Source organism: Bufo gargarizans, chromosome 4 (genome assembly GCF_014858855.1).
Source record: "Bufo gargarizans isolate SCDJY-AF-19 chromosome 4, ASM1485885v1, whole genome shotgun sequence".
Classification (NCBI taxonomy): Eukaryota; Metazoa; Chordata; class Amphibia; order Anura; family Bufonidae; genus Bufo; species Bufo gargarizans.
Window position 1 is genome coordinate 360,165,048 of NC_058083.1, and position 26,731 is coordinate 360,191,778.

The 26,731-nt window shown below is 43.5% G+C and overlaps 1 protein-coding gene across 1 annotated transcript in view; it reads left to right on the forward strand.

The window, feature by feature from the left end:
* Window positions 1–26,731, forward strand: part of THBS2 (thrombospondin 2) — a 232,807-nt gene that overhangs the window by 99,025 nt on the left and 107,051 nt on the right. The window contains exons 11-16 of the mRNA XM_044289074.1: window positions 7,400–7,527; window positions 7,603–7,755; window positions 8,228–8,446; window positions 9,560–9,667; window positions 11,353–11,512; window positions 13,332–13,450. Of these exons, the coding sequence (XP_044145009.1) occupies window positions 7,400–7,527; window positions 7,603–7,755; window positions 8,228–8,446; window positions 9,560–9,667; window positions 11,353–11,512; window positions 13,332–13,450 (887 nt within the window). The remainder of the gene's footprint in view (window positions 1–7,399; window positions 7,528–7,602; window positions 7,756–8,227; window positions 8,447–9,559; window positions 9,668–11,352; window positions 11,513–13,331; window positions 13,451–26,731) is intronic.

The window sequence follows — 26,731 nt, forward strand, 5'->3', positions numbered from 1 at the left end:
GGCATCTACAGGGATGTCATCTGTGCGGTCTACCCCAACAAGAAGGGAGGAGTTCGACCTCTACATGCACAAACTGGTTGACCTGGGCAACAAATATGGAGGGTCAGCATTCTATGACTACTATAGATCTTTTTCGGCAAAGGTGGCAGGGGCTTTCTCCCAGTACGGAGTCCGCTCCAACTGGGCAAGAATCGACACTGTCATTTTTTGCCGGCACTTTGCAGGCCTGAGGACACCAGCCTGTGCGTACTGCTCCTCCACGGCCCACACCACCAATTTCTGCCCGAACGCGGCAGAAAGACAGGCCCCCTCTCAAGTGGCCGGCTCCTCCGGGGTCACGGAGGAATCAGGCCGGGACAAGCTGAGACGGCCAATCAAGTTTCTGGGCAAGTCCCAGATTTGCAACAATTTTAATGAGGGGTCCTGCAATTATAGCTGGTGTAGGTTGTTGCATATTTGTACCAAATGTTTCCGGGCACATGCCAAATCCATGTGTCCAAATAAAATGTTTTCAAAACCGTATCTATCGACCGTAAATATGCCGGTTTTTACAGCATTCATGTCTCAGCACCCATCCAGGCATCTCACGGATTTCCTCGTGGCAGGGCTGACAGAAGGCTTCCACACGGGCATCCTGCACATGCCGACAGGCACCCTGGAGTGTCCTAATCTCCTATCCGCCCAAGGGAACCCCACCGCAATTGACGCCCTCATAGCCCAGGAAGTCGCAGAGGGCTTCGTGCTAGGACCTTTCAAGACCCCCCCATTCGCCACATGGTGCACCAATCCCATTGGCATCGTCACTGGGAAATCTTCCCAGAAACAGAGGCTAATCATCGACTTGTCGGCACCACACGGTTCAGCCAACCCCAGTCTCAACTCCCTCATTCCTTCGGAGGAATTCTCACTACAATACACCACCATAGATCACACCATCACCGCCATCAGGCAAGCAGGGGTCGGAGCATGGCTCAGCAAAACCGACATCGCCAACGCGTTCAAATTGCTACCAATTCACCCGTCGCTGTGGCACCTTCATGGCATCAAGTGGTCCGGAAACTATAATTTTTTTCTCCCGGTTGATCTTCGGATCCAAAAGTAGCCCAGCCATTTTTAACACATTCGCGGAGGCACTATGCTGGTTGCTCTTAAACGTAGCAAGATGCCCGATGGTATTGCATTACCTTGATGACTTTGTACTCGTGGAAGAAAACACCTCCCCTCCCGCCAGCCTCAGAGCCACCATCAAGCTGTTCGGGGAACTTGGGGTACCCATCTCCACTAAGAAAACAGAGGGGCCGGACACGGTCATCACCTTCTGGGGCATTCAGTTGGATTCTGCCTCAATGCAAGCCAGTTTGCCACCCGGGAAGATCCAGGTTATTCTCGACCACATAGACAACTACCTTCAACTCGGCAACTGCAATCGCAAGGAATTACAGTCTCTATTGGGTTCCCTGAACTTTGCCATGCGCATCATTCCCCAGTGTCGCTCGTTCATTTCACGGCTTCTGCACCTTTTCCCTTTTTTTCTTCACGACTCTCACAGGCTGCCCCTGGATGCCCACGCCACTGCAGATCTGGGTATGTGGAGGAGATTTCTGTCCACCTGGAACGGCAGGAGCATGTTCCTCCCTCAGCTATCGGACTCTTCCCCCTCTATCTGGTCAGATGCGGCATCTACCACAGGCTTTGCGGCCATTTTTGGGAACGATTGGCTGTGGGGTAGCTGGCCTCCTGCGGTCCAGGGTTTGGAAGGATTTTCCACTACCTCTATTCGAGATCTACCCAATCGTGGCAGCTGCCGTGGCGTGGGGTCATTCATGGGCAAACATGTCGGTCCGATGCTACTCAGACAACCAGACGACCTGCCAGATCATCAACAAGGGTCGGTCCAAATCCCTCACAATCATGAGGTTCCTGCGAAGGCTTACTTGGTTGGCAGCTTGCAACAATTTCTTTGTACACTGCTTCCATGTCCCGGGGAGGTGCAATACGGCAGCTGACAATCTGTCTCGTTTCAAATTTCAGGCGTTTCATCAGGCTCTCCCGTCAGCGACGCCCACGGCCTCCATCACCCCGTCATTTCATCAGCTCATTCTGGATTAGATGTCATCATGCGCCATAGCCAGTCATTGTCCCATTTTGCACTATCAGACAACACACGCAGGTCGTACAACAGAGCGTTCACACTTTTCAACAGGTTCCTGTTGGAACACAACATCACGCACCCATTTGTCATGACTTCCCTGCTGGGGTTTGCTTCCTTTTGCCACCTCAAGCTCAAAATGTCATACAACACCATCAAACTCTATCTCACCAGCATTCAACATCATATGCTAATCATACACCCTAACAACATCAGTTTCATGGCCTCGCACCAGATCAAAACCATACTCAAAGGTATTCAGAAGACAGAACCCGCACGACCAACACAGAGGCTACCCATTAACAGTCACGTTTTCAAGGCATTATCCGACTTACTAGACACCAGGCCTTTTGAAGCAGATACCAACTCCATCATCAAAACAGCGATGTACTTGGCCTTCTACGGATTCCTGAGGCCCGGGGAATTCGCCACGACCTCCGCGACCCAAGCCACACCTTGTCTTCTTGTCTCCCACTTGACGAAACACGTGGATCATTATATCCTAACCTTACCTCACTCCAAAAGCAGTCAGCTCTCACCCGTGTACATTCCATATTACCCTATGCAGAACAGATGGTGCCCAGTCAGGGTTCTGGACGCTTACAAGCAGCATCACAAATTCCTACCCTCTCAACCACTACTTCAACTGCATGGGTCTGTGCTCACCACCACCACCTTTATGACCTATGTCAGGTCATCCCTCACACAACTGGGCCTCAACGCATCCAATTACTCAGGGCACTCCTTTCGCATCGGGGCCGCGTCCACGGCCTCCAGTGCCAACATCCCGGCTCATTTCATCAAGAAATTGGGGCGCTGGAAGTCATCCGCTTTCTCACGTTACATCCCCAATCCAACACGGGAGTTAAGAGACGCTTTCCAAAACATGTCGGGTTGAGCTTTCATGTATATTGAATACAATAAACAGTTTTTTTTTCATTTTTGCCCTCTTCTTTCTCAGGCCTACCTCATCCTCGGTTTCGGCACACCACAACCGACTACGCTTATTCCCTGATTTCCTAGGTTCTTCACTGTACTACCGTAAGCACCTTACACAAGTGTGAAGGCTTTGGCCTGGATTTGTGGGAGGGGCTGAGGTCCGCCTCCAGCCTATTTAGGGCCCTCTACCTGGCTCCTGCACCATCCGAGGTCTGAGCTTGACCCTCCCACCACTCCACTCATTTACAACTCATTTCTTCCACATCTCTTTCCTTGGGTGGGCCCTCTTCTTTCTCAGGCCTACCTCATCCTCGGTTTCGGCACACCACAACCGACTACGCTTATTCCCTGATTTCCTAGGTTCTTCACTGTACTACCGTAAGCGCCTTACACAAATATATATATATATATATATATATATATACACTCACCTAAAGAATTATTAGGAACACCTGTTCTATTTCTCATTAATGCGATTATCTAGTCAACCAATCACATGGCAGTTGCTTCAATGCATGTAGGGTTGTGATCCTGGTCAAGATAATCTTCTGAACTCCAAACTGAATGTCAGAATAGGAAAGAAAGGTGGGATACAACAGCAGAAGACCCCACCGGGTACCACTCATCTCCACTACAAATAGGAAAAAGAGGCTACAATTTGCACAAGCTCACCAAAATTGAACAGTTGGAGACTGGAAAAATGTTGCCTGGTCTGATGAGTCTCGATTTCTGTTGAGACATTCAAATGGTAAAGTCCAAATTTGGCGTAAACAGAATGAGAACATGTACCCATCATGCCTTGTTGCCACTGTGCAGGCTGGTGGTGGTGGTGTAATGGTGTAGGGGATGTTTTCTGGGCACACTTTATGCCCCTCAGTGCCAATTGGCCATCGTTTAAATTCCACGGGCTACCTAAGCATTGTTTCTGACCATGTCCATCCCTTCATGACCACCATGTACCCATCCTCTGATGGCTACTTCCAGCAGGATAATGCACCATGTCACAAAGCTCGAATAATTTCAAATTGGTTTCTTGAACATGACGATGAGTTCACTGTACTAAAATGGCCCCCACAGTCACCAGATCTCAACCCAATAGAGCATCTTTGGGATGTGGTGGAACGGGAGCTTTGTGCCCTGGATGTGCATCCCTCAAATCTCCATCAACTGCAAGATGCTATTCTATCAATATGGGCCAACATTTCTAACGAATGCTATCAGCACCTTGTTCAATCAATGCCACATAGAATTAAGGCAGTTCTGAAGGCAAAAGGGGGTCCAACACCGTATTAGTATGGTGTTCCTAATAATTCTTTAGGTGGTGTATATATCTACAGTCAGTCTAGTTAGCCTTAATAGGAGGATGCAGCCTTGGTGAGATAGGATACTGCTGGATTTATTGTATTTCTATCCTTGGTCATTGCTGATGATAGAGATTATGTATTTTCCTCAGCTAATACTAGTGTCATATTTAGCCATGTTTAAATCATAGAAGTGAGTTCAATGAATGGCATAAGGGGGCTGCTTCTTGTTGTACTCCGGTAGGTTTCCGCCTATATAATATTTCAAAGAAAAGTCTATGGGTGTATAAATAATTAACTTTGCAAATTTCTTATCTCATTGTTGTACTACTATTCCTTTCTGCTGGTTTGCTCATTCCTGCATACTTTTGGTAATGATGTGTTGTCCAAAGCATCATAGTAAGGGTCGTATGGACATTAAATTGGTACATACACTGAGAGCAGAGAGAGACTAAGCAGACCAGTTACGCAGTAACAAAAGTGGTCATGTGAGTGTATTCTATCAGTTTACAGCCACAGGCCACTGTGAAAAAAGGTATACCATCCAAATGTGCCACTATTTTGCCTTATGTCAAATCAAGAATTCTGTAGGCACTTTAGGTATACTCATTAGGAATGTTACTTCACATACATGTTGCATTCAGAGCCCAGATGTAGTGTGCCATGTGAAGTTTAATCTAAGGTGATGAAAATGCCAGATCTCAGAATGGCTGTTTTTATTCTATACAGTAAATACCATGTCTTGTCCTCATTTCATTCATCTGCTCTATATAAATGTTAGCAAGGAACTAAAGAAAGCAAAAGAAAATGTTAAGATAGCGTGATATGATCATCATTTTGAATGGATTCTCAGAAACCTCTGTGCAGACATCTGCAACAGCTACTTTTATGAATTCCGATCTCTGAGGCAACATGTCTTAGAACGGAAATGCTCTCTGCTTCTTAAAGTATGTGTACTATTGTGCATACCAGATTGCAAGGAGAGTTATTACAGTCTATGTTGTTCTGCAGTTTCTTAATAATTCCTTTGATGATTTTCAGAATATGAAGTCAGAGTTAAAGATTGGGACTAGAGATGAGTGAATTGAATCCAACAAAGTTGAATTTGATCCATATTTAAGGATAAATTCGATTTGCGCCGAGTTTTCTTCTGCTTCGTGGTAGCAAGTCGATTTAACCTGAAATGGTACCTACCTCCTCCATTAGCTCGCGACGGGCCGGGCGCCGCCATCTTGATTGAAGATCTTGGCCAAAATTCTGTGCGTGGCTGTGCCGGCTGGCGCAATGATCTTCAAGCAAGATGGCGGTTTTCGGCCCGTCGCGAGCAAATGGAGGCTGTAAGTATGATTTTTTTTTTTTCGGTTCATTTTACACTATATACTCTCAGATGCCACGATCATGTATGAACGCAGTATCGGAGGAGTACAGTGATGGGGAGCGGCGCAAATGCAGCTCCCTGTCATTGTACTCGCTACTTACAAAATAATGTGCTTCGTGATGAAGCAGCAGAATCGAATTTTCAAAAACTTTGCTCATCTCTAATTGGGACTAGTGGGAATATCAGATGTGGTTATTGAAAATTCATTTAGTGAAATGTGATAAAGAGGTGATGATAAAACACAGGTCGAGGGCAGTATTCCATCATAACCTTTGCAGTTGCTTAGCAGTTAGATAGCTGGATGATACATCATGAAAGGTTGGCAATTTGTTAATAAAGCACATTCCTATGTAGGAATCAACAGGTAAACCTGCTATACCGTGCGACTATCATTTAAAAGGCGTGTTCCCTTCTCTGACTTTTCTGAGGATATACCGTGAAAGTCTGGTAGATAGACTGTACAGTATTTCAAGAGCAGAGCTTCATTTGCCTCCTGTAGTGTTTTGAGAGGTGGCTCCATGTGCGTGGCTCTTTCCATTTAATTCTGTTGGAGAATGCGACCCTGAGTGGGACCTGCATACAGTATATTGGACTCCTGTGGATATGTCATAAAAGTCTTAAGGTCTCTTTACAAGGGATAATATTACAGCAGATAGTCGGGAAGGAATTCCTTCCCGATAATCTGCTATTCGCGGGGGAAGGAGACCACTACATTTACATGTGGCGATCTACTCCAGAGTATGGGGAGGAGTGATCACTAATACCATCGCTCTTCCTGATACTGACTTGTTGTTTGCCGGCAGGAGATCGTGTTCAGACAGCATGATTTGCTGCTGGTAAACAATTATTTTTGCGTGTGCACAAAAGACCTGATTACCTGAAGAACAAGCTTTTAATAGTAGAAAATGAGGCAGCACTGCAGATATAGTGAAAGGGTAGTGTACCCGCTTTATTCACCCCAAACAAGGTTGGCAGCAATTTTTTAGACTCATTAATGGGAAAGGTTTGGACTCACAGATGATGTCCTCTCTGAATTGAGCCAAATAACTCTCCTTTTTCTTCTCTATCTGGCTCCCAGCCACAACTTGATAGTACCCCATGCAACAATTATGCCAGATAGATAGTGACCCAAACAGTAGTAGTGGCCAACACAGTAAAAGTACCCCTGTTTGTGTCCCATAGATTAACCAATTAACCATGGCCCTACATAATAACATTGCCTTTAGAGAATGAATGCCAACCTCTGTACCCCCCACATAGAGAATGAATAGTCTCAGGTGTAAATGAAGATAGAACTCTATGGCAGCTCACAGTTTTTGTAGATTTCACTGTGGCGCATGGGCAGCCAGAGGTGCGCATAATTTATGATGAGGCTGCACCTTATCATAAATTAGTCACATCTTCCGAGCAGCACAAGAGATCTCAAAGACGATCATGAAACGCCTGTCTTTGATATATCTCCTCCAAGATGTTTCCATTATAGTTTCCAACTGTATCCACATCCTGTAGAGTGTTTGCTCTATAGTTAAAGTGGACCTAGATAGATAGCTAGATATACACTGATGAGACTGATGGTTTTTATTTTGACTTGCCTTTTATTTTATTTTTTTATTATTATTATTGTTTAACCAGATGGATGCTTATCCAACCCTTGCTTTCCTGGGGCTGAATGCAGTAGCTATTCTGATGGATCCTGGTCATGTGGAGCTTGCCCTGTTGGATACATTGGCAATGGAACATTTTGTGAGGATCTTGATGAGGTATGATAGATTGGAATGAATGCTTGTAGCAGACTTATGGTTTGAGTTTTAGTAATAATTTATTTTTATCTTTAGTGTGCACTGGTGTCTGATGTCTGCTTCAGATTGGGAGGTGTCCATCGTTGTGTGAACACAGATCCAGGTTTCTATTGCCTGCCATGCCCACCACGCTATAAGGGCAGTCAACCATTTGGTGTCGGATTAGAAGTTGCCAAGAAAGATAAACAAGTAAGTTATTTTAAAATATTATTTATTTTGGGGCAAGAGGTCTAAGGGTAGTTTGCTTGCAAGAGGTTATTTGAAAATGGGTTTTGTATACTGATCTTGTGCATTCTAGAGGTTCAATCAGAGAGGGCTCTAGCAAAGCTTCCATCATGAGGTCAAATAGCCTTGTTTTAAGTAGCTGACACACTATCATTAATCTCTTAAACTCCATCAGAGAAATGCTAATGAATAGCATCTGTCAAAACAATATTCAGTTGTACGTATTTAATATGGAGAGTGACAAGTCTGCAGTGGAATGCATAGGGCAGTGGTTGCTGGCAGAGAAGACAGGAATGTGGACAATGAAGTAAACTAATTTAGTTATTGTTTTATCAACTATGTAGCCAGTGGGGACATTTTTCTTAATTCTATTTTTTATTTTATTTTATTGAAATAAATAAAAATAAAAATAAATAATATAATTACATATCTACAGGAATGTGAACCAGTAAATCCATGCAAGGACAAAACTCACAACTGCCATAAGAATGCAGAATGTATTTACATAGGCCACTTTAGCGAACCATCCTTTAAGTGTGAATGTCAAACTGGCTATGCAGGTGATGGTATAATCTGTGGAGAAGATACCGATTTGGACGGATGGCCCAATACTAATCTTATTTGTGCTGCCAATGCTACATATCATTGTATTAAGGTAAGAACAGTAATTGATAATATCAGTATACTTAGATAAAATTTGGGGAAGCTGTAAATTAATTACAGACTTTTATAATAAATACATATAAAATACTTCCACCTAAATGCAAACTTTACACTGAATGTTGATTTTATTTTTATTTAAAGTCTACAAAACTATACATCTGTTCTTGTGTAGAAAGACTGAAATATCCTCTCATAGCAGAAATAGGTAATAGTTTTCTCAGTTAATTATGTTTGGAAAGAAATTTATGTGACAAGGACATGAAAAGTAGGTCGGGACAGGCAGATGGTACAGATTAAGGCCCCATGCACACGGCCGTTGTTCACAGCCGTGTGCGCGCCGTGGAACCGCGGCCTGGATCCCTCCTGAGAGCAGGAGCGCACGGCGTCACTGGTTGCTATGACGCCGTGCGCCCCCTGCTGCCGGCACAGTACAGTAATACACTGGTATAGATCATACCAGTGGATTACTTTATTGCGGTGGCAGCAGGGAGCGCACAGAGTCATAGCAACCAGTGATGCCGTGCGCTCCTGCTCTCAGGAGGGATCCAGGCCGCGGTTCCACGGCCCGCACACGGCTGTGAACAACGGCCGTGTGCATGGGGCCTAAGAGAGTGATGGACAAAGAAGTAGAGATCTACCAGTTGATAGCATGGCTTGGCCCGTCAGGCTCTTTATTAGATCTGTCTGAATTTAGCTCTAAGGGGGAGATTTATTATCTGCCTGCACCGTTTTTATGGCATAAAAAAGGAGGTGTGGTAGGGTAGGGCAGGGACAGCACATTTATCCTCTTTTACGCCAGTTTTCTGGTGTAAATATAGACAGAAATTTATGGCAGCTCCAAGATGCAGTAGATTTCAGTTCAGGCACACGGACTAGCAGAAAATTTGCCTAATTCATCAGCGGGTCTTTATTGTTAATGGTTGTGCAGTAATAAAGATACCACATGGCCATTACCAAAAAAAACACAATTGTTAAATTAGAGCCCAGTGTGACCCATATGCAGTGGAGTCATATTGCAAGCACCACAAGACAATGCCGTGTGGTCGTACCCTGTCTGAAATTTGTTAGGTTGTCTTATTGTTTCAATTTGTCTGCTACTTTGCAGGATAATTGTCCCATGCTGCCTAACTCTGGACAAGAAGACTTTGACAAGGATGGCATTGGTGATGCGTGCGATAAAGATGATGATAATGATTCAGTAGATGATGAAAAGGTAAATTCATTTAAACTGTATTCCAGTACATTGTGTTTTAGGGCAGTAGAAATCAAAATCCCTTTATATTTAAAATTTGATATTTCATTAAGAAATATCAAAAGGTGTCATTCTGGTTACTCCCCCATAATAGATAGCCACAGTGTCGCCATACAAATGACAGTCTCTGTGCTCACTTAACAGTGACATCCACAGTGCCACCAGCTAGGGCCCACCCAGTTAGTGCTACCATTCATAGTCCCCTTGTTAATGCCATAGTGTAATTCGTTTATAATGTGCTCCTCTGAATGGAAATGCAGAACAGATGCATGTGTGCAGAAAACAGAATTCCTGTCTCTGTAAAAAAAAAAAAAAAAAAAAGATGTGGCTGTACTCTGGGCACGCAGACATGTACTGTACGATGTAGCTGCACAGGATGCTTCTAAAAAATAAAATAACCTAAAATCTTGTAATGTGCTGAGATGGAGTTCAAATACACCAAGTATACACAGCCAATAATAAGCTGAAGGAAAGGATTTCTATGGTGGTATCAATTCATTTTTATTTCCCTTCCACCTCCTGGTCACTAATATATGGAATTTTCTTTCTCAATATTTCATAAAATACTGGAGACTTATTGAAATGATGGTAAAATCATGTTGTCAGGTAAAAAATTTGCACCATGAAGCTATTTTTAACATGGTTCAGTTATTACACAATCTCTAAGAATAGCCCCTTGGTTATACAACATTTACTCCATTTGTGCAATGGAAATCTAATCAAATCAGATACCTTGGATATCAAGACTTTTTTCTTGGATATGCTCATTGTTTGCTTTCTCTTGACTTCCTGATGAATAATAGATTTAGATTTTTGCATCATTTTGGCTCTTTTATTAAATGTTAAATCGTAGAAACAAACTTGCTTAAGGCATATAAGTGTTCTTGGGTCTTCCTGGAAATCCAGACACATCCTGAGATCCTTCTCCCTTCCGCCTGCCGAGACTTGGGTTTCAACCAGAGGCATTTGGCTCCCAGTACAAGTCTACTCATTATAAATCTGTCATATGAATAGCTTTTGTTTTTCTTCTGCAGTGTATTTCACAATCAGGCGGACATTAATATCCTTATCCACAACTCCACCATAGTTAACAATATATACTGAAGTCGGTTCCATTTGGGAGTATTCCAGGGATTAAACACAGATGTTCACAAATAAAAAGAAATCTAAAAATGAAGGGATTATTCCTATGTATATAAAATTCTATATATTATATTCACACTTTCTTCTATCTTTATATGGTCAAGATTGTTTTTTTATTTTTGTATTTGCTATATCAGCTCAGATCTTTATTATGTACTAGTAATGTGATGTTAACTGTTCTGTAATTGTACCAGATACAGAACATAAACTGAAAATGTTGTATAACTGCTCATTATATAAAATAATTGCATTTGTGTGCTGTAATTAGAATATCCATTTAATGGTTTTAAGTAAGACTGTGACATCTGCTTACTTATATGACCATACATCCCATTTTTCCCATAACTCTACATACCTAGGCAGATGTATCCCCTCAAACATAGCTAAATAGATTTTCTTTTTTCACTGGGAAGACTGGCACAATACTGACATATGGCAATAACATGTTTGAGCATTAATATAAATGATGTACCTTCTCAGTTATTATTTTTTTTTTGTTTCAGGATAATTGCCCTCTGCTTTTTAACCCTCGTCAGTTTGACTATGACAAGGATGAAGTAGGAGATAGATGTGATAACTGCCCTTATGTGCACAACCCTGCTCAGATAGATACTGATAATAATGGGGAGGGTGACGCTTGTTCTGTGGACATTGATGGAGATGGTATGTTCTTTCTTTTTTCCTTTAAATGTTGTATGCTTAAAAATAGCAATTTACGGAGGAATTCACATTCAGCAGATGTTGTTGCAGAAATTTCAGTGACTGGGGCTTGCAGCAATCCATGTGCTGCTGACTAAAAACACCCATCCAAATGATCTGATTTTCGGTTGCAGAAATTTCTGCAACAAATCTGATCATAAATACCCCTTATGTATTTCAATATGTTTTTTCCATACATCTAGTTCACATCTCCATTAGCTCTGGTCCATTAGGTTTTCATTGCTGTGTGAAAGCTTTAAAACTGTAATATGCAATATCTTATCCTGCAAACAAAGAAAGCCTGCTTGAAATCAGATAAACCTTTTATAAAACTATAGATATATTATTATGTTAATGTCAGCAGAGTCAGACACACCCTGCAATTCATTTTCATACTTGAAATTATAATTATTCAAAAATGCATTTATTTAAAAAGAATGCATAAGTGGCAAGCTATAAATTCGCTATTTTAGGTTCGGTCTGCTAGCTGTACATTTGTAAGCATGGATTGATTCCAGTGTGTACGCTGCTCCCCCTCTCTTCCTGCTGTCACGTAATCTGAGCCCTGAGTTGCTGGTTAGTAATAACTAGAAGAGCAAGGCATGCAGGAATGGCTCCCGACTTCTCACTTTCCCTTCAATGTTAAATTGACCTTTAAAGTACTCATAATTGGTATAAAGCTGATCAAAATAGACCATTTCAAGTAAAACAATTGTTTGCTGGGTGAACTATAAAATGCTCCCCCCATAGGCTGGGCCCCTCACGGCAGGGTGCAAGGTAAGTATAATCATTGTGAGGGGACCGGCATATGGGGAGGCATTTTAAAGTCTTGGATAACCTCTTTAACAATCAATTATTATTATTTTTTTGCCAGGTGATAAAAGTCATTGCCTAGGAAAGAAGTTAGCCATGTTTGACATTTTCTTCAGTTAGGCATAAAAGACTGTTCATGAATGAAAGATCTTTCGTTGAAAGAACATTCCCAGAAAGATTGTTCATTCACCTGGCACCATTTGCCAGACGATTTTTCATTCAACAATTGTTCAACCATCAACTTACTTCTGTCTAATGTGCATGACCTTAAATGCTTATGCACAAAGCTGTTTTTATAATCTGTAATAAGACATTCAGTGCCAATTACAGTGCCCATGGACTACTGTTGTGCCATGCTATACCTTACTGTGCTATGAAATCCTTGTAAATTTGTTTGAATAAAAATTGCCACATTCTTCAAAGCATGCCATAGCCATAGACTAGAGATGAGTAAATACATTTGTCTCATCAGCAGGACTTCTTCACCTGTGAGGGCCTGCTCCCACAGGTGAAGAATCACCACCTTCTGCAAGATTGACAGGGCCAGCCTGCCTGTGCCGCTACTGCATTTCTGCATCGGCTAATCGGAGCGGCGTGACAGCCAGGAAATTGTCAGGTCCAGCCCTGTCATCTTGTGGCAGGTGGGCTCTTCATCTGCAGAGACAGGCCCTCACATGTGAGGAAAGCCTGCTTATGAGACAAATCGATTAGTTAGAATCAAATTGCTCATCTCTAGTTTAGAGCTATTCTTCTCTAGAAGACACCATTTGGCAGCACACAAATTGTCTTCTAGTCCATAATATGTACCACTGTAGAGGGACTTCATGTATGGCAATTTTACTCTACAGGAACAGTAGCTAAAATTACTATTAAAAGCAAATTTTGCATGCCATAACATTAGGCACAATCCATAGATATTTATATTTTGAAATATAATGACTAATTAGTAACCTGGTCTGTATCTTTTCAGACATCTTAAATGAGCTGGATAACTGCCCATATGTATACAATACTGACCAAATAGATACAGATAAAGATGGAGTGGGTGACCAATGTGATAACTGTCCTCTGATGCATAACCCTGACCAGGTATGTTATAAGCAATACAGAAGCAGCATCATAGAGTTTTTATTCTCTATCATGATGTAAGTACATATATATTTCTGCAACCAAAACACATGTGCTATAAATAACATAATGGAAATCTCTCAGTTCAACCTCAAATATATAGTCATTTTCTTTAATACAGATTTAACACTGGAATGTCAATCAGGCTGGATAGCTGAAAATTGTGAACGTCAATGACAGTCATTCATACCCAGAGGCTTTTGTTTGGGCAAGACAGTTCAATGTGAAATTCTCTCTGAATGTCTTGCATACAAACTTAATCTTGTGCAAAGCACAAATAACTATTATGCTCTGGAAATCCCCATTTGGTAAAACTACAGTTGGGGGTTCTGTCATTGAACCATTTTTTTTTTTCTACTCGGTGGTCTGTGATTTTATAAAAAATTTACATGTGTTTAGGGTTCTCTGAAATAGGCCAATATCAAGCGCCTATCAAGGATATACAAGTTAATTAATGCTCGTTTAATATACACAGGTGAAACTCCAAAAATTTGAATATCGTGCAAAAGTTCATTTATTTCAGTAATGCAAATTAAAAGGAGTTTTCATTATTGCAACTTAAAATTTAAATATTGTGAAAAGGTTCAATATTCTAGGCTCAAAGTGTCACATTCTAGTCAGCTAATTAATCCATACCCCATGAGCAAAAGGGTACCTGAGATTGTGACTTTGGGGTTTCATAAGCTGTAAGCCATAATCATCCAAATTATATAAAATATCTCGCTCGTCTATCTCATATATTAGTTTCACCTTTTAAGTTGCATTATTGAAATAAATGAACTTTGTGCTGTATTCTCATTTTTCGACTTTCCCCTGTGTGTGTGTATGTATATATATATATATATATATATATATATATATACAGTACAGACCAAAAGTTTGGACACACCTTCTCATTCAAAGAGTTTTCTTTATTTTCATGACTATGAATTTTGTAGATTCACACTGAAGGCATCAAAACTATGAATTAACACACGTGGAATTATAAACATAACAAAAAAGTGTGAAACAACTGAAAATATGTCATATTCTAGGTTCTTCAAAGTAGCCACCTTTTGCTTTGATTACTGCTTTGCACACTTTTGGCATTCTCTTGATGAGGTTCAAGAGGTAGTCACCTGAAATGGTCTTCCAACAGTCTTGAAGGAGTTCCCAGAGAAGCTTAGCACTTGTTGGCCCTTTTGCTTTCACTCTGCGGTCCAGCTCACCCCAAACCATCTCGATTGGGTTCAGGTCCAGTGACTGTAAAAGCCAGGTCATCTGGCACAGCACCCCATCACTCTCCTTCATGGTCAAATAGCCTTTACACAGCCTGGAGGTGTGTTTGGGGTCATTGTCCTGTTAAAAAATAAATGATGGTCCAACTAAGCGCAGACCGGATGGAATAGCATGCCGCTGCAAGATGCTGTAGTAGCCGTGCTAGTTCAGTATGCCTTCAATTTTGAATAAATCCCCAACAGTGTCACCAGCAAAGCACCCCACACCATCACACCTCCTCCTCCATGCTTCACAGTGGTGAACCAGGCATATAGAGTCCATCCGTTCACCTTTTCTGCGTCGCACAAAGACACGGTGGTTGGAACCAAAGATCTCAAATTTGGACTCCTCAGACCAAAGCACAGATTTCCACTGGTCTAATGTCCATTCCTTGTGTTCTTTAGCCCAAACAAGTCTCTTCTGCTTGTTGCCTGTCCTTAGCAGTGGTTTCCTAGCAGATATTCTACCATGAAGGCCTGATTCACACAGTCTCCTCTTAACAGTTGTTCTAGAGATGTGTCTACTGCTAGAACTCTGTGTGGCATTGACCTGGTCTCTAATCTGAGCTGCTGTTAACCTGCGATTGCTGAGGCTGCTCACTCGGATGAACTTATCCTCCGCAGCAGAGGTGACTCTTGGTGTTCCTTTCCTGGGGGGATCCGCATGTGCGCCAGTTTCATTGTAGCGCTTGATGGTTTTTGGGACTGCACTTGGGGACACTTTTAAAGTTTTCCCAATTTTTTGGACTGACTGACCTTCATTTCTTAAAGTATTGATGGCCACTCGTTTTTCTTTACTTAGCTGCTTTTTTCTTGCCATAATACAAATTCTATCAGTCTATTCAGTAGGACTATCAGCTGTGTATCCACCTGACTGCTCCACAATGCAACTGATGCTCCCAACCCCATTTATAAGGCAAGAAAACCCACTTATTAAACCTGACAGGGCACACCTGTGAAGTGAAAACCATTTCAGGTGACTACCTCTTGAAGCTCATCAAGGGAATGCCAAGAGTGTGCAAAGCAGTAATCAAAGCAAAAGGTGGCTACTTTGAAGAACCTAGAATATGACATATTTTCAGTTGTTTCACACTTTTTTGTTATGTATATAATTCCACATGTGTTAATTCATAGTTATGATGCCTTCAGTGTGAATCTACAATTTTCATAGTCATACAAATAAAGAAAACTCTTTGAATGAGAAGGTGTGTCCAAACTTTTGGTCTGTACTGTATATACATATATATATATATACAGTTGCAAGAAAAAGTATGTGAACCCTTTGGAACGATATAGATTTCTGCACAAATTGGTCATAAAATGTGATCTGATCTTCATCTATGTCACAACAATAGACAATCACAGCCTGCTTAAACTAATAACACACAAATAATTAAATGTTACCATGTTTTTATTGAACACACCATGTAAACATTCACAGTGCAGGTGAAAAAGTATGTGAACCCCTAGACTAATGATATCTCCAAGAGTTAATTGGAGTGAGGTGTCAGCCAAATGGAGTCCAATCAATGAGATGAGATTGGAGGTGTTGGTTACAGCTGCCCTGCCCTATAAAAAATACACACCAGTTCTGGGTTTGCTTTTCACAAGAAGCATTGCTTGATGTGAATGATGCCTCACACAAAAGAGCTCTCAGAAGACCTACGATTAAGAATTGTTGACTTGCATAAAGCTGGAAAGGGTTATAAGAGTATCTCCAAAAGCCTTGCTGTTCATCAGTCCACGATAAAGACAAATTGTCTATAAATGGAGAAAGTTCAGCACTGCTGCTACTCTCCCTAGGAGTGGCCATCCTGTAAAGATGACTGCAAGAGCACAGCGCAGACTGCTCAATGAGGTGAAGAAGAATCCTAGAGTGTCAGCTAAAGATTTAGAAAAGTCTCTGGCATATGCTACTATGCCTGTTAGCGAATCTACGATATGTAAAACACTAAATAAGAATGGATTTCATGGGAGGATACCACAGAGAAAGCCACTGCTGTCCAAAAAAAAACATTGCTGCACATTTACAGTTTGCACAAGAGCACCTGGATGTTCCGCAGCAGTATTGGCAAAATATTCTGTGGACAGATGAAACCAATGTTGAGTTGTTTGGAAGAAACACACAACACTATGTGTGGAGAAAAAGAGGCACAGAACATCAACATCAAAACCTCATCCCAACTGTGAAGTATGGTGGTGGGGGCATCATGGCTTGGGGCTGCTTTGCTGCGTCAGGGCCTGGACGGATTGCTATCATTGAAGGAAAAATGAATTACCAAGTTTATCAAGACATTTTGCAGGAGAACTTAAGGCTATCTGTCCACCAGCTGAAGCTCAACAGAAGATGGGTGTTGCAACAGTACAACGACCCAATGTCACGGAATGTGTACAGGAAACAAGACAACACAAAATGAATATATGACTCACTGGATCCAAAACTAAGGAACAAAAGGGAGACCCCTGCATCAGACCTGGCTCTCTCCCTTACTGCTCAGCCTATGCGATAATCCCAATGGTAGATGATCGCATATCCTCGTACCTCGACTGTATAACACCTGAACACCCTATAATAGTGAGGGGACACGACCACCGGCTCCCTACACTAGATACTGAGGGAGTCAGGGTCACCTGGGATCCAGCAAACAGAAAAACACAAAATAATGCACAACACTTATCTTGTAGAAGACTGAGAAGTAGGATCAGCATGCACACACACTCCAGGAAGAAATATAAACCGCACACTGATGCACTATGGGGAGGAATTTAATGGGATGCAATCAGTCCAACTACATGACAGCTGAGAGAGGCTAACGAGATGAGGAACTGAAAGCAAAACAAAGGAAGCTCAAGGAGGAGGTTCTGAAAGGCATCTGTCAGAGCTTCTCAGATGTCTGGTGGTGACAGTACCCCTCCTTCTACGAGTGGACTCCGGACACTTAGAGCCCACCTTCTCAGGATAGGACCTATGGAAAGCCCTGATGAGACGAGTGGCCTTAATGTCCATCACTGGGACCCACATCCTCTCCTCAGGACCATAACCCTCCCAATGAACGAGGTACTGGAGAGAACCGTGGACAACACGAGAATCCACAATCCTAGAGACCTGAAATTCAAGATTACCATCAACCATAATCGGAGGAGGAGGCAAAGACGAGGGTACAATGGGTTGGACATAAGGTTTTAATAAGGACTTATGAAAAACATTATGGATCTTCCAAGTCTGAGGAAGATCAAGACGGTAGGCAACAGGATTGATGACAGACAAGATTTTGTAAGGCCCAATAAACTTAGGACCCAACTTCCAGGAGGGAACCTTCAATTTGATATTCTTAGTAGACAACCACACCAGATCACCAACATTCAGGTCCGGACCAGGTACACGTCTCTTATCCGCCACACGCTTATATCTCTCACTCATGCTCTTTAGATTATCCTGAATATTTTGCCAAATAGATGACAAAGACGAGGAGAATCTGTCCTCATCAGGTAAACCAGAAGACCCCTCTCCCAAGAATGTCCCAAATTGCGGATGAAACCCATATGCACCAAAAAATGGTGACTTATCAGAGGACTCCTGACGACGGTTATTTAAAGCAAACTCAGCAAGGGACAAAAAAGAACACCAATCCTCCTGATTCTCCGCCACAAAAAAGCACAGATATGTCTCCAGATTCTGATTGACGAGCTCTGTCTGGCCATTTGACTGCGGGTGGAAAGCAGAAGAGAATGACAACCGAACCCCCAAGCGAGAACAGAAAGCCTTCCAGAATCTGGAAACAAACTGCGTGCCCCTATCAGAGACTATGTCTGAAGGAATACCATGCAATTTGACAATGTGATCAATAAATGCCTGTGCCAGCGTCTTAGCATTGGGCAAGCCAGGAAAAGGGATGAAATGCAACCATTTTTCTAAAACGGTCCACCACCACCAGAATCACAGTCTTCCCCGAGGAACGAGGCAGGTCCGTTATGAAGTCCATGGACAGATGTGTCCAAGGACGGGAAGGAATGGGTAAGGGAAGGAGAGGACCTGATGGCCGTGAATGAGGGACTTTGGCACGAGCGCAGGTCTCGCAGGCTGCAACAAAACCCTCAACCGACTTACGAAGTGCCGGCCACCAGAATCTCTGAGCGATGAGATCCACTGTGGCTCTTGCCCCCGGGTGCCCAGCAAGGACCGTATCGTGGTGTTCCATAAAAATCTTGTGTCTTAAAGCGAGAGGCACAAACAACCTCCCAGGAGGGCAAAAATCAGGAGCCTCTGACTGGGCTACCTGCACCTCTGCCTCCAATTCAGGATAAAGAGCAGAGACCACCACACCTTCAGCCAAAATGGGACCCGGGTCTTCAAAATTCCCACCTCCCGGAAAACAACGTGACAGGGCATCTGCCTTCACATTCTTAACCCCAGGGCGGAACGTGACAACAAAATTAAACCTTGAAAAGAACAAAGACCATCTGGCCTGTCTCGGGTTCAGACGCTTGGCTGACTCCAAGTAGGCCAGATTTTTATGGTCAGTAAACACGGTAATAGGGTGTCTGGCTCCCTCTAGCCAATGGCGCCATTCCTCAAAAGCCAACTTGATAGCCAACAACTCCCTATCTCCCACATCGTAATTTCTCTCTGCGGAGGAGAGTTTCTTCGAGAAAAAGGCACACGGTCGCCATTTGGCAGGAGAGGAACCCTGAGACAAGACCGCACCCACACCCACCTCAGAAGCATCAACCTCAACTATGAAGGGTAGAGAAATATCAGGTTGTACCAAGATGGGAGCGGAAGCAAAACTCTCCTTGATAACGCGCCTCTACCGACCAGGAAGAAAAATCTACCCCCTTTCTGGTCATATCAGTGAGTGGTTTAACAACAGAGGAATAATTCAAAATAAACTTCCTGTAATAATTGGCAAAGCCCAAAAAACGCATCAGTGCCTTCTGATTCTCAGGAAGTTCCCACTCAAGCACAGCGTGGACCTTCTCGGGGTCCATGCGAAAACCAGAAGCGGAGAGAAGAAACCCCAGAAATTGAATTTCTGGAACCGCAAACACACATTTTTCCAGTTTTGCATACAATTTATTCTCCCGCAGGATGAGCAAGACCTGACGTAAGTGTTCCTTATGAGTTTTGAAATCAGGAGAAAAAATCAAAATGTCATCCAAATACACTAATACAAATTTCCCCATTAAATGATAAAAAATGCTGTTCACAAAATGCTGAAAAACGGCTGGAGCATTCATCAAACCAAAACACAAAAAAAGTAGCAGCACACTACTAAATGCACTAAGACTGGGTGAACAGGTGAATGTGTGAACAGGGTCAAATACATGACGCCCATACTTGCTATTAAGCAGGGTAGAAGCTCTTAGTGCATATCATTGATTAAAAATATGTCGGACCCATCTACCAGACGTCAAGGTGGCTTCTAATCAGATGGGACCTACTCTAACCCGGAGTGTTCAGTTCCATTGCAAGGTCTCTTTCACACTGGCGTGTGCGCCCCGTTGTCGTATTGCGGACCGCAGATCCGCAATACATGGGTGCCGTTCTGTGGGCATTCCGCATCAAGGATGCGGACTCATTCACTTGAATGGGTCCACAAATCTGGAGATGCGAATTGGTGCGGAACGGAACCATGGAACAGAACCCTACAGAAGCACTACGGAGTGCTTCCGTGGGGTTTTGTCCCGTACTTCCATTCCGCAAAAAAGATAGAACATGTCCTATCTTTTTGCGGAACGGTCGGATCACGGACCTATTAAAGTGAATGGGTCCACGATCTGCTGCGGCTGCCCCACGGACTGTGCTTGTGTATTGCGGCCCGCATTTTGCAGGCCGCAATACGGCAATAAGCCACACACCAGTGTGAAAGAGGCCTTTCTATGACTAAAAGCACCAGGGGGTGGGTGGGAAGTGCTAAGTTCCACAGAGGACACCTTATTCCTCTACGTTATATACATATAGCCAAAGAAATGAACAGCACCTCCAGTCAGAATCACAGGTGCAAGCTACCAAGGCAACAATGTATAAAAACATTTTTTTTGTGTTTTTATACATTGTTGCCTTGGTAGCTTGCACCTGCGATTCTGTCTGGAGGTGCTGTTCTTTTCTTTGGTTATATGTATATATAGTAGAGTAATAAGGCGTCCTCTGTGGAACTTAGCACTCCCCACCCACCCCCTGGTGGGTGGAGCTTGAGACTCCGTGTTAGAGTAGGTCCCATCTGATTAGAAGCCACCTTGACGTCTGGTAGATGGTCCCGACATATTTTTAATCAATTATATGCGCTAAGAGCTTCTACCCCGCTTAACCCCTAAAGGACTCAGCCCTATTTCACCTTAAGGACTTGGCCATTTTTTGCACATCTGACCAGTATCACTTTAAGTGCTCATAACTTTAAAACGCTTCGACTTACCCAGGCCGTTCTGAGATAGTTTTTTCATCACATATTGTACTTCATGACACTGCTAAAATTGGGTCAAAAAAGTTATTTTTTTGCATAAAAAATACCATATTTACCAAAAATTTTGAAAAATTTGTAAATTTCAAAGTTTCAGTTTATCTACTTCTGTAATACATAGTAATACCCCCAAAAATTGTGATGACTTTACATTCCCCATATGTCTACTTCATGTTTGTAGCATTTTGGGAATGATATTTTATTTTTGGGGGATGTTACAAGGCTTAGAAGTTTAGAAGCAAATTTTGAAAATTTTCAGAAATCTTCAAAATCCCACTTTTTATAGACCAGTTCAGGTTTGAAGTCATATTGTGAGGCTTAGATAATAGAAACCTTCCAAAAATGACCCCATTCTAAAAACTACACCCCTCAAGGTATTCAAAAATGTTTATTAACCCTTTAGGTCTTCCACAAGAGTTAATGGCAGATTGAGAAACAATTTTAAAATTTGTTGGGTCGCCCTGATTCTGTAGTTTGTAGAAACACCCCATATGTGGTCGTAAACTACTGTTTGGCCGAACGGGAGGACATAGAAGGAGGGGAACACCATATGGGTTTTGGAAGGCAGATTTTGCAGGACTGGTTTTGTTTATACCATGTCCCATTTGAAGCCCCCTGTTGCACCCCTAGAATAGAAATTTTAAAAAAGTGACTCCATCTAAGAAAGTACACCCCTCAAGGTATTCAAAACTGGGTTTACAAACTTTGTTAACCCTTTAGGTGTTCCACAAGAGTTAATGGCAAATGGAGAAACAATTTCAAAATTTCATTTCTTGGGAACATTTTCCAATATAATCAATTTTTTCCAGGAATAAAACAAGAGTTAACAGCCAAACAAAACTCAAAATGGGTTGCCCTGATTCTGTAGTTTGCAGAAACACCCCATATGTGGTCGTAAACTACTATTTGGCTAAACGGCAGGACATAGAAGAAGGGGAACGCCATATGGTTTTTGGAAGGCAGATTTTGCTGGACTGGTTTATTTACACCATGTACCCTTTCAAGCCCCCTGATGCCCCCCTAGAGTAGAAACTCCATAAAAGTGACCCCATCTAGGAAACTACGGGATAAGGTGGTTGTTGTTTTGGGACTATTTTAGGGGTAAATATTATTTTTGGTTGCTCTATATTACACTTTTTTGAGGCAAGGTAACAAAAAATTTCAATTCTAAAATTGTTTCTACATTCGCAATTTAGTTTTGTGGAACACCTAAAGGGTTAACATAGTTTGTAAAGTAACTTTTGAATACCTTGAGGGGTGTAGTTTCTTAGATGAGGTCACTTTTTTGGAGTTTCTAGTCTAGGCTACATCAGGGGGGATTCTAATGGGACATGGGGTAAAAAAACAAAAACTGTCCATCAAAATCTGCCTTCCAGAAACAATATAGAGTTCCCTTCGTTCTATGCCCTGCCATGTGCTATATAGCCATTTATGACCGCATATGGGGTGTTTCTGCAAACTACAGATTCAGGGCATTTAGTTTTGTTTGGCTGTTAACCCTTGCTTTATTACCGGAAAAAAGAATTCAAATGGAAATTTTGCCCAAAAATTGGTGTTTTGGCACCGTTTGTATTTTATATTTGTAACGCTGTTCATCCGAGGGGTTTGGTCAATTGTTATTTTTATAGCGACGACTTTTACGCATGCGACGATGCCCAATATGTATGGCTCTCAGACTTTGGAGACACTAAGCAGGCATCCTAAAAACTGTGGCCCTCCAGATGTTGTAAAACTACAATTCCCACCATGCCCTGCTGATGGCTGTAGGTTGTCTTGGCATGCTGGGAGTTATAGTTTTACAACATCTGGAGGGCCACAGTTTGAGGATGTCTGCTCTTTTTTTGGGGGAAAAAATTGTTTCCGTGTCTCCAAAGTCTGAGAGCCATAGTTTTTTATGTTCTCTATCGGACTGTTGGGGATTATAAAAATGTTGTACTCCATGGAAGTGTGATACTCCCTGAAGCAATCGATAACGCAGAGGCCCAGATGATCGGGGCACGTGTCACACTGAGTGGTGGTGTCCTTCTGTATCCCCCTCTTGTGACACACTCTGCATCTTTTTGGGGTTTGTCCCTTCTTTCCAGTATGGGGGACCACACCTGGAAAGTGTTGGCCAAGGACGATCCGGGTGCCTCCAGATCCTGAGGTACTCCGGCCTGCTCTTTCCCGGTTCGAAGATCAGGTCCTTGAGGACTGCCTCATAGAATTGGAGGGATGTCCCTGTGCTGCCAGCGCTTCGGGATAGTACAAAAGAGTTGTACATGGCAACCTGTACCAAGTAGACCGCAACTTTTTTGTACCATGCGCGGGTTTTGCGCATGGCATTATATGGTTCGAGGACTTGATCAGAGAGATCAACTCCTCCCATATACCGATTGTAGTCAAAGATACAATCGGGCTTGAGGACCGTTGCCGCGGTACCTCGCACAGAGACGGGGGTGGTGCTGTTACCGTGGATTGTGGACAGCATAAAGACATAGCTTTTGTCCTTATACCTGACCAGCCACAGGTTTCCACTGGTAAGTGCACGGGTCTTCTCACCCCTGGGGATAGGTACCTGGAGGGGGTGGGCAGGGAGGCCGTGTTGATTTTTCTGCACGGTCCCACAAGCGAACGTGGATCTGGTGGCAAGGGACCTGAACAAGGGAATGCTGGTATAAAAGTTATCCACAAACAAGTGGTAACCGTTATCCAGCAGTGGGTACATAAGGTCCCACACGAGTTTTCCGCTAACACCCAGAGTGGGGGGACATTCTGGGGGTTGAATACAGGAATCTCGCCCCTCGTACACACAAAATTTGTAAGTGTACCCTGAGGTACTCTCACAAATTTTGTATAGCTTCACGCCATACCTCGCCCGCTTTGTGGGAATATATTGGCGGAAACTGAGTCTCCCCATAAACGCAACGAGAGACTCATCAACCGCGACCTCCCTTCCAGGTACGTAGGCCTCCATGAATTTGGCCCCAAAGTGATCGATGACCGGCCGTATCTTATACAGACGGTCATAGGCGGGATCACCTCGGGGGGGGGGTGGGGGGGGGACATGCTGCATTATCAGAATAATGCAGACATTTCCGGATGGCCTCAAACCGGGGACGTGTCATGGCCATACTGTATAGTGGGGTTTGGTATAGGACGTCCCCACTCCAGTATTGCCTGACACTGGGTTTTTGGACTAGACCCATATGCAGCACGAAGCCCCAAAATGTCCTCATCTCGGCTGCACTGACCAGCGTCCAGCCACCAGGTCTAGCCATAAATGAGTCAGGGTTTTGAGTGATGAACTGTTGGGCGTACAGATTCGTCTGCTCCACCATCAGATTCACCAGTGGGTTACTGAAAAAAAATAAAAAAAATTGTCAAGTTCAGTAAACCCCACTGTGGGAATCTGGATTCCAGGATTACCAGCAAAATCCGGAATCTCAGGCTCAAAGTCCACTGGGGGACACCAGCTAAGATCATCGGCAGGGGGCTCCAGTGGACTTATTTGGTGGGCCGGGAAACCAGTACGAACCCAAGGGTGGCTCGTACTAGGGTGGGCCACAGGATCCCTAGCATGTGGGGCCCCTGGCTCCGCCTGGCGGCGTCTCCGCCGCCTTGGGGGCTCATCATCATCAGATGATGATGAGGAGAATGCGGATGACAAAAGGAACGTCATTGGGGCTCTCGGAGTCGGAGGCAATCTGGGCGTATGCCCCCTCGGCCGAGAACATCCGGCGGGCCATAGGTGTGTGTGCGTGTATATGTGCGTGTGTGGGGGGGCAACGGGTGTTCGCGTACTAAAAAGTCCGGGAAAAAAATGGGCAAGTGTTAGGAAAAAAAATTAAAAATTCAAACTTGCTGATCAGCGGTACAACGCTGATCAGCGGTACAACGCTGATCAGCGGTGGGGTGGTCGGTCGGGTCTAAGAGTGGCCGACAATAAGAGTGCCGGACAGTCAGCGCACGCAGAAAAAAAAAATGTGGTGGTAAGGGGGCTGATGGTGAGGAGGGGGTTGTGAGGGGGGCTGGTGATGGTGGGGGGCTGGGGGGGTGTCAAGTGGCAGGGGGGTCTGGGGTCTGATAGATGGATCAAAGAAAGTTTAGGGTAAAAGTTTTTTTTTTTTTTTTTTTTCCTAACTAACTTTTCCATTCTTTTCCTTCCTAATGGTGCCTCTAACTCACTGACCCTAACCTACCTGGATGGCGATGGGTGCAGGAGGGTGATGGATGGCGATTAGGGGGGACTCAGGAGCTGGTGCTGGACAGTGCTGCACGGTGAGAGTGCTGGACAGGAAGAGAAGGGGAGAGAGGAGTGCAGGAAGTTTGAATCTCGCGCCTCTCTCCCCTGCACCAATCAGCACCCTGGACAGCGGTGTTCAGCACCAGTGCCAGCACCGCCTCTTCAAATTTTCGTACTGCGATTGGTGGTGTGTAATCACGCCACCGATTGCAGTCTTTTTCCGGTTCATCGGGTCACTGGAGACCCAAATGGACCGGAAACGCTGAAAACCGCAGGTCTGAATTGACCTGCGGTTTTCTGCGATCGCCGATACGGGGGGGTCAAATGACCCCCCCTGCGTTGTTACGGGATGCCGGCTGAATTATTTCAGCCGGCATCCTGTTCCAATTAACCCCTGCGGCGCCGGAATCGCAAATTAAAGCTATGACGTACCGGTACTTCATGGGTCCTTAAGGACTCGGGATCCATGCTGTACCGGTACGTCATGGGTCCCTAAGGGGTTAATAGTAAGTATAGGCATCATGTATTTGACCCTGTTCACACATTCACCTGTTCACCCAGTCTTAGTGCATTTAGTAGTGTGCTGCTACTTTTTTTTGTGTTTTTATACATTGTTGCCTTGGTAGCTTGCACCTGCGATTCTGTCTGGAGGTGCTGTTCTTTTATATATTAGAGAGAAGTCTAAGGCAGCACCAACCGTAATGTAAATCTGGAGTGCGGTACAGACGCAACCAGTTGTCCACACATGTAGCAAAAATAAAAACTGCATTAGATCCGATGTGGTAAAAGAAAAAAGTGATCTTTTATTCACCCGTGCAACGTTTCAGTCCGCTTCCTGGGACCGTTATAATAACGGTCCCAGGAAGCGGACTGAAATGTTGCACGGGTGAATAAAAGATCACTTCTTTCATTCACCACATCAGATGTGCTGCAGTTTTTCTTTTTGCTATATCTATATATATATCTGCATGAACATTTTTAAACATACTTTTGCACCTGCATGCTAGTCGTGCAGCTGTGTGAGAGAAGAGCCTGCTGATATTGACAGCAGTACTTCCTATAATGAAGACAGAGATGAATTTTAACCGTGACACTTTCTGCTTTGGTCCCAGCAGTCATATAATAGCCGGGCAAAGCTAGATCAGCTCTGCAGTGAGGCTGTACGGCCCTGTACAAACTCTCAGCTGCTGCATTTCCCCTGGACCAGGAGCTACTATTTCATCCCCAGTTACAGGAGAAATCAGCAAAAAAAAATTGAAAGTGTAACGTTCCGTATCCCCCAAAGGTCTTGTATGACCTTATG